The sequence below is a fragment of the Nothoprocta perdicaria genome, unplaced genomic scaffold (assembly GCF_003342845.1).
Source record: "Nothoprocta perdicaria isolate Ctin4 unplaced genomic scaffold, notPer1 scaffold_827, whole genome shotgun sequence".
Taxonomy (NCBI): Eukaryota; Metazoa; Chordata; class Aves; order Tinamiformes; family Tinamidae; genus Nothoprocta; species Nothoprocta perdicaria.
In genome coordinates this window covers 6377-13864 of record NW_020456118.1, presented here as the reverse complement: position 1 = coordinate 13864, position 7488 = coordinate 6377, and the positions used below count along the sequence as shown (strand labels likewise).

At 70.8% G+C, this 7488-nt stretch overlaps 1 protein-coding gene and 1 non-coding gene across 2 annotated transcripts; one reads left to right on the top strand and one right to left on the bottom strand.

Moving 5' to 3' along the window:
- Positions 1–1166: 1166 nt before the first annotated feature.
- Positions 1167–1248, top strand: TRNAS-CGA. Its single transcript has one exon. It is a non-coding gene; the product is annotated as a tRNA-Ser (tRNA).
- A 1360-nt stretch (positions 1249–2608) lies between these two features.
- RNF41 (ring finger protein 41) lies at positions 2609–4669 on the bottom strand. Its single transcript, XM_026052024.1, has 4 exons — positions 4400–4669; positions 3845–3980; positions 3637–3740; positions 2609–2983 (listed from the first exon to the last, which is right to left on the bottom strand). Exons 1-4 carry the CDS (start codon positions 4546–4548, stop codon positions 2632–2634), a joined length of 741 nt encoding a protein of 246 aa, XP_025907809.1. The 5' UTR covers positions 4549–4669; the 3' UTR covers positions 2609–2631.
- Between the last annotated feature and the right edge of the window lie 2819 nt (positions 4670–7488).

Sequence of the window (7488 nt, the reverse complement as noted above, 5' to 3'; positions counted from 1 at the left end):
CACCGGGGGGAACCGGCACCGCGCCCCCTGGTGGCACCGGGGGGAACCGGCGCCGCGCCCCCTGGTGGTACCGGGGGGAACCGGCACCGCGCCCCCTGGTGGTACCGGAGGAACCGGCACCGCGCCCCCTGGTGGCACCGGGGGGAACCGGCGCCGCGCCCCCTGGTGGTACCGGCGGGAACCGGCGCCGCGCCCCCTGGTGGTACCGGCGGGAACCGGCACCGCGCGCCCCCTGGTGGTACCGGGGGGAACCGGCACCGCGCCCCCTGGTGGTACCGGGGGGAACCGGCACCGCGCGCCCCCTGGTGGTACCGGAGAAGATAAGCCCGCAGCGCCTCCTGCCGGTACCAGGGGAGCCGTGCCGACCCCTACAGCGCCTCCTACCGGAACCGGCCGGGAGCAGAGCGCCGCTCCGGCACTGCCGGTACCGGGGAGAACAGGGCCGGGCGCCTCCTGCCGGCACCAGGGAGAGAGAGACCATAGATRCCCCTGCCGGTACCGGCGGCAGCCGCTGCTGCAGCGCCTCCTACCGGTACCGGCGAGCGCGGAGCAGAGCCCGCCCTGCCCTGTCGGTACCGGGAGGGGGCAGCGGCCCGGGTGCCGCTGCCGGTGCCGAGCGGAGCAGCGAGCCCAGGGCCGCTGCCGGTTCGGGTGGAAGGGCGCGGGGGGCGAGGCGGCGCGCGGGGCGGTTCGGCAGCCCGGTTGGTTCGGCTGCTCTAGGCGGGGCTGTTCGGCAGCCCCAGCCCGGTCGGTTCCGCAGCCCCAGCCCGATCGGTTCGGCAGCCCCGGGCCGGTCGGTTCCACAGCTCCAGCCCGGTCGGGTCGGCAGCCCCAGCCCGGTCGGTTCCACAGCTCCAGCCCGGTCGGTTCGGCAGCCCGGGCCGGTCGGTTCTACAGCCCCAGCCCGGTCGGTTCCACAGCTCCAGCCCGGTCGGTTCCGCAGCCCCAGCCCGGTCGGGTCGGCAGCCCGGTCGGTCGGTTCTACAGCCCCAGCCCGGTCGGTTCCACAGCTCCAGCCCGGTCGGTTCCGCAGCCCCAGCCCGGTCGGTTCTGCAGCCCCAGCCCGGTCGGTTCGGCAGCCCGGGCCGGTCGGTTCGGCAGCCCCAGCCCAGTCGGTTCCGCAGCCCGGCCGCTCTAGGCGGGGCGCGGCGCAGCTCGGCGCGGGAGTCACGGTGGCCGAGTGGTTAAGGCGTTGGACTCGAAATCCAATGGGGTTTCCCCGCACAGGTTCGAATCCTGTCCGTGACGCGCGTTTGTTTTGGCGGCGGCGCCGCGGGGCGGGAAACGCCCGTGACGCCCCCTCACCGGCAGACACGATTTTCCGTTTTTTGCAGAAAAATACATGCCCAACTCTTGCCTCGGGGGGGTGGGGGGCACAGTCCCTTTTAGGCGCGTTCTGAGCCCCTTTTGGGGCGGCTGCTCCCGTTTGGGTGCTGGGGCCGCAGCACAGAGCAGCATTGGGCTGGGGGGGGTCCCCTTTCCCGTGTCCCCCCCACTTCACCCACGTCCCCTCTGTCCTGGCAGGGACAGATGCGGATGGGGACGAGCGCAGGGATGGGGGATCCCACAGGGCATCCGGCCGCCCCCCCTCTCCAAACCCGTCCCCCCCTCCGCAAGGAGGCCCCGCGCGGAGCATCCAGACGCACTTTATTGAGGACGCCGGTGTCCGGGGCGCCGCGTGCAGAACAACCCCGCGACTGCCAATAAATTAAACGCCCACGAGGACAGGGAAGCGGCTGCCGAGGCGCCCGTCCGCGCTGCTTCGGGAATCGAACGGAACGGGGGATATACTAACAAAGGAGGCCAAAAGATAGGGGGAAAAAAGGAAAAAAGGCAGGAAATACAGAAGCACAATCACAAGTGTCTGAAAAGCAACAACGGCGACGGCGGGAGCGCTTGGCCGGGCCCCCGGGCACGCGGGACAGCGCGCGGCTTCCCGGGGCTCCGGGCGGGAGCACCGCGGCGGAGCGCGGGACCAGGGCGCTCTGCTGGCACGGGGGACCAGGGGCCGCGGCCTCCGGCGCCGAGTCCCCCCTGCACACCGCGAGGGCCCCGGCTCCGTCCCCGCAGTGCCGCCGGCTGCTCCGGGCTCTGCCCTCGCTCCTCCGGCAGCTGATCCGTACGGAACCGCGAGGGAGGCTCCAAGAAACCTTGGGAGCTGCAGGCAGGAAAAGTCCGGAGCGGGAGAGAGGCCTGGGCAGGATCCGACGCTGGACACAGGAGGCGCCGGGGCTCCGGCTGCTCGCAGTCCGGGTGTGTGGGAGCTGGGTCAGGCTCCGGATGTGCCTCCGGACCYGGCTCCGGATCTTGCTCCAGATCCGGCCGTGGTCGGCGGCGGCTCCGGCGCAGGCCTGGCGCCTCCTGCCCCTCTGGCCCCGCGCGAGGCCGGAGGGGCACGGGCTGCGCCGGCGCCCGCGTTTCCAGCAGTCATTTAGCAGAGACCATTAGCAGTGCCGAGCGGGAAGCGAGGGAATAACAATAATGCCCTAAAAACCCGGCGGGGGGGGGGGGGGGGGGGGGGGGGCACCCCCCCCCGCTCCCCGGTGCGAGGCGGGTGCTTTAAAACAAGCGGGGGGGGGGCGCCCCACCACAGCCCCGCCGCCGGCGCCCCGCTCCCCACGTGCCGGCCCCTCAAATCTCCTCCACGCCGTGGGCGAAGATCATGACGAGTCCCGGCTCCAGCACCATGTCCTCGCCCATGTGCTGGTTCTCGCAGGCCATCACCACCACGGCCTGCTTGCCGGGGATGCGCTTGGCCACGTAGTTCTCGTAGTAGCGCCGGTTCATCTGGCGCGTCTCCAGCGTGGCCAGCCCCTGCGGCCAGTTGCGCTCGTGCGCGTTCTCGATGAGCTCGTTGACGATGGACGCGGGGCAGCCGCTCTCCACGAGCGAGCGCTTGATGACGGCCTGCAGCACCGCGTCCGGCGTGGAGATCATGCCGCCCCAGCGCGTGACGCGCGCCGGCTGCAGCGAGTTCACCCACCTGCGCGGGGAGACGCGGGCGCCGTGAGCCGGCGGGCCCCGGCACGGCGCCCGGCACGGAGGATCCGCCGGGAATTCTGCCGCTGCAGCCCTGCTGGGATGGTGGCCAAGCCCTGGACGGGCTGCCCGGGGAGGCTCGGGGGTCCCCTGCTCTGGACATCGTCCAAAGCCACCCGGACGAAACGGTGTGCCCCGTGCTGCGGGTGCCACCCTGTGCCCTAGGTGCCATCCTGTGCCCTGTGCTCCAGGTGCCACCCTGTGCCCTAGGTGCCATGTGCTCTAGGTGTCACCCTGTGCCCCATGCTCTAGGTTTCACCCTATGCCATGTGCTCCAGGTGTCACCCTGTGCCCCACGCTGTAGCTGTCCCCCTGTGCCCTGTGCTCCAGGTGCCACCCTGTGCCCAGCGGTGCTCCCGGTATCCCTGCTGGAGCAGGGGCTTGCACCAGACGACCTGTCATTCATATCACTCAGATCCCAGAATCATTCTGGGGTTCCGGGATCTCCAGGCTCCCTCCCAACCTCAGCCACTCCGGGAATGTCGGGAGGCGGAAGGGAGCGGGCAGCTTCCCTAGCAAAGGGGATGTGGGGAGCGGCGTAAAAGGCAGCGGAGGCCGCTGCGCCCGCGGTGCCCTGCGCCCGCGGCCCCGACTCACTCCAGGATCTCGTTGTACTCGATGGTCTCCTCCAGGTTCTGCAGGTTGGGGTTCACGCTGCGGATCGCTCGCATGTAGGCCTTGAGCAGCTGGATGTCCCGCTTCTGCAGGGCGCGGGAGGCTGCGGCGCGAGCGCAGGGGAGGCCGCCGCGCGCAGCCCCGCGCGGCCCCGCCGCTGCCCGCCGCCCCACCGGCCCCGCGGCGCTACCTGCTCGGCCAGCTGGTGCTTGTGCTCCGCCGACGTCTTCTCCAGCTCCGCGATGCGCGTCTGCTGCTGCTGCACCACGGACCGCAGGTGCTTGATGCAGTTGTGGCTGGGCAGCTCGTCCTTGGGCATCTCCAAGCTGCGGAGCGGGGCAAGGACAGCGGAGGGCCCGCATCAGGGCGGGTCACGCGCCCGGCGCGGCCGCCGGCACCGGCCGGAGAGCGTCCCGGGAGCCGCCCGGAGCCAGGGGAGCGCAGGTGCTGGGCACAGGGGCCACCCCGAGGGGGACAGACGGGATCATTTCCCTATGGAAGCGGCCCGGGCTCCAGCTCAGGCCCCATCACCCGGCCCGCGAGCGCGATCCAACCTCCATTCCCCTCCAGCCGGCGGGATCGTTCCCAGGCCCGGCAGATGGGATCGTTCCCAAGGCCAACGGTGCAGCCCGGCCAGCTGGATGTCACGAAGCGCCACCGGGAGGGACACCGGAGCGGGCGAGGCTGGAGCAGCCCCATTCCCGCGCCCGCAGGCCGGGAGGAGCCGCGCGCCGGCCCCGCTCACCCGCAGCCCTGCTCGCACGTCACGGGCCGCTTGGGATTGTGCTCGCAGTCGTTGAGGTGAGACATGAGGTTGTCGAGGCGCACGACGGCCGTGCAGCCGAACACAGCGTTGTCGCAGGTGATCTGCAGCTTGGAGAGCATGTTCCGCATGATGCGCGGCACGGGGCGCAGGTGGGCGACCGTCACCACGCTGCGGTCCACGGGGCACGTCTGCTGCTGCGAGAACCACTGCGTGATGCAGGCATTGCAGAAGGCGTGCTCGCAGTGCGGGGCCTGCGGGGGGACAGCGGCGCGGGCACGATGACGTGTGGGACGGGGACACACGTGCCATCACCGCCCGGCACCTTCCCGCCGCCCCGCGAGGCCCTGGCGCCGCCACCCCGTGCCCCGGGTGCCAAGCGGCCCCTCTAAGGCGCCAGCCTCCGTGCGGGCCTGGGGTGCCTCGTGGAGACGCCGGTGCCGTGGGCAGTGCTGGCGCCGTGGGCAGCGCCGGCCCTGAAGGGCCGAGGCGGATCAGGATGCGGCACTGCAACGTTTGTCCAAGGCAGAGCACTTGCTGCCCGCTATTAACCCAGCACACAACTTGCTGCCCGATATTTACCCAGCACACAACTTGCTGCCCAGTTATTTACCCAGCTGGGCCCTGTTCTGGAGCTGGAGCTCCCGCTGGAACGCAAGCTGGGGCGGGGGAACGGGCCGGGGCTTCGGACAGCGCGGGGCTTTTCCCTCCTGCACAAAGGCAGGGTCCTGCCCCGGGCGGGAATAACGGCGGGCACCAGCCCAGATGAGGGGTGAGCTGCTGGGGGCAGCTCCACGGAGGCACCTGGGGGGCCTGGGGACACCAAGGGGACCGTGGGGCAGCAGGGCCTGGTGGCCGAGGAGGCCGATGGGCTCCCGGCTGCATCGGGAGGACGTTGGCAGCAGGACAGGGAGGGGATCGTGATCCTGCCCCTGTGCTCAGCCCTGGGGAGCCCAACCGTGGAGCACGGGGGGCAGCTCTGGGCTCCCCAGGACCAGGGGGCCGCGGAGCTGCTGGAGGGGCCAGCGCCGAGCGACAGGGATGGGGCAGGGCCTGGAGCCTCTGTTGTCCGAGGAGGGACTGAGCGAGCGGGGCCTGAGCAGCCTGGAGGAGAGGAGGCCGAGAGGGGATCTGGTCAGCACGGACAAGTTCCTGGAGGGGGAATGGAGGGAGGAAGGGGCCAAGCTCTTCTCAGTGGTGGCCAGGGACAGGACAAGGGGCAATGGGGACAAACTGCGACCCAGGCAGCTCCATGTCCATGTGAGGAGGAACTTGTTTGGTGTGAGGGTGCCCGAGCCCTGGCACAGGCTGCCCAGGGAGGCTCCTGCTCTGGAGATCCCCAAACCCGCCGGGATGGACTGGGTGCCCCGTGCTCCGGGTGTCCCTGCTGGAGCAGGGGCTGCACTGGGTGCTCCCTAGGGATCCCCCCCAACCTCAGCCATCCTGGGATCGTGTGATGTCGGACGTGTTGCGGGCTGCGTTGCGCGGCGGCCGCTGCAGGACCTGGCAGCAGAGCAGCACCCAGGGGAGGCCGGGGGACACGTCGGGCTCCGGAGGGGACCACGCTGGAACGCGTGGGTCAGTGACAGGGCGCGGGAGCGGGCCCGGGGCCCTGGGCGGCTCTGGAATCGCCCTTCCCGGGACATTCCCGTGCAGGCAGGACGGCGCTGGGCCTCTGGGGTGACTGTGCGCGAGGGCGCTGCTCGGAGCAGCGGATCGCTCGGGCTGTTCCGCAATCCCGCGGGAGCAGCAAGGGCCTCCCCGCCGGCGGGGGGACCCTCCCCAGGCCCTGCAGCCCCCGCGGGCGCCAATCCCGCCCCAGGCCGCTTCCCGACTCCGCAGCTCCTGCAGGCTCCGCAGGAAACCTGGCAACGGGGGGACTTTGAGGTGGCACTTCCTCAAAATGGGATTTAAATACATGTGCTTAAGCAGCCAGCAACTTGCCCTCTATTTTCCGCGACAATCCAGGTCACGTTCCCACATTTATTTATTCGTTCTGCTCATCATGAGGCCATCCAACTCCTCCCAGGCGCTCTTTTTGGTCTAGCTCGCTGCTATTTCAAGCTACTTTGGTTCAAGGGAAGGCTGGATCTATGCAGAGGGGCAGGGAAGGCAGCGCGTGGCCGTGGCTCCGCCGGGACATTCCCAGCGCTGCGGGACATTCCCAGGGCTGTGCCCGGGGGCAGGAAGCCCCACGTAGGGCGGCACCTCCTGAACAGCACCCCAGGATGGCTGAGGTTGGGGGGGACCCCTAGGGAGCACCCAGCGCAGCCCCTGCTCCAGCAGGGACACGCGGAGCACGGGGCACCCGGGCGCATCCCGGCGCCTTTGGGAAGAGCCGCAGGGCAGGAGCCTCCCTGCGCARCCTGTGCCAGGCTCGGGCACCCTCACACCAAGGAAGCTCCTCCTCACGTGGACGTGGAGCCGCCTGGCCTTCTGTGCTTGTCCCCACCGCCCCTCGCCCTGTCCCTGGCCACCGCCCAGAGGGCTCTGGCCCCGTTTCTCCGCGTCCTCCCCTCGGTGCTTGGGCGCACTGACCAGGTCCCCCCTCACCCTCCTCTCCCCAGGCTGCTCAGGCCCCGCTCGCCCGGGCCCTCCTCATCCCCGCCGGCCCCTCCAGCAGCTCCGCGGCCCCCTGGTCCTGGGGAGCCCAGAGCTGCCCCCCGTGCTCCACGGTTGGGCTCCCCAGGGCTGAGCACAGGGGCAGGATCACGATCCCCTCCCTGTCCTGCTGCCAACGTCCTCCCGATGCAGCCGGGAGCCCATCGGCCTCCTCGGCCACCAGGCCCTGCTGCCCCACGGTCCCCTTGGTGTCCCCAGGCCCCCCAGGTCCCTCTGTGGAGCTGCCCCCAGCAGCTCACCCCTCATCTGGGCTGGTGCCCGCCGTTATTCCCGCCCTTGTCCTTGTTGCACCCCACGAGGTTCCTCTGCCCGATTCTGCAGCTGCAGAGCTGCTCGGGGTGCCCCGTCCTCCACCACAGGTGACACGGGCGAGGGGGCTCAGGGACCCCCACCCTGCAGGTGACATGGGCGAGGGGGCTCAGGGACCCCCACCCTGCAGGTGACATGGG

What these genes read in the sequence shown, in the direction of transcription:
- RNF41 (XM_026052024.1), bottom strand. Translation starts at nt 4,548, where the DNA reads ATGCGGAACATGCTCTCCAAGCTGCAGATCACCTGCGACAACGCTGTG. An exon ending in AGCACCAGCTGGCCGAGCAG is followed by an intron (nt 3,741 to 3,844) that starts GTAGCGCCGCGG and finishes CGCGCCCTGCAG; the next exon opens with AAGCGGGACATCCAGCTGCT. An exon ending in GAGTACAACGAGATCCTGGA is followed by an intron (nt 2,984 to 3,636) that starts GTGAGTCGGGGC and finishes CTCCCCGCGCAG; the next exon opens with GTGGGTGAACTCGCTGCAGC.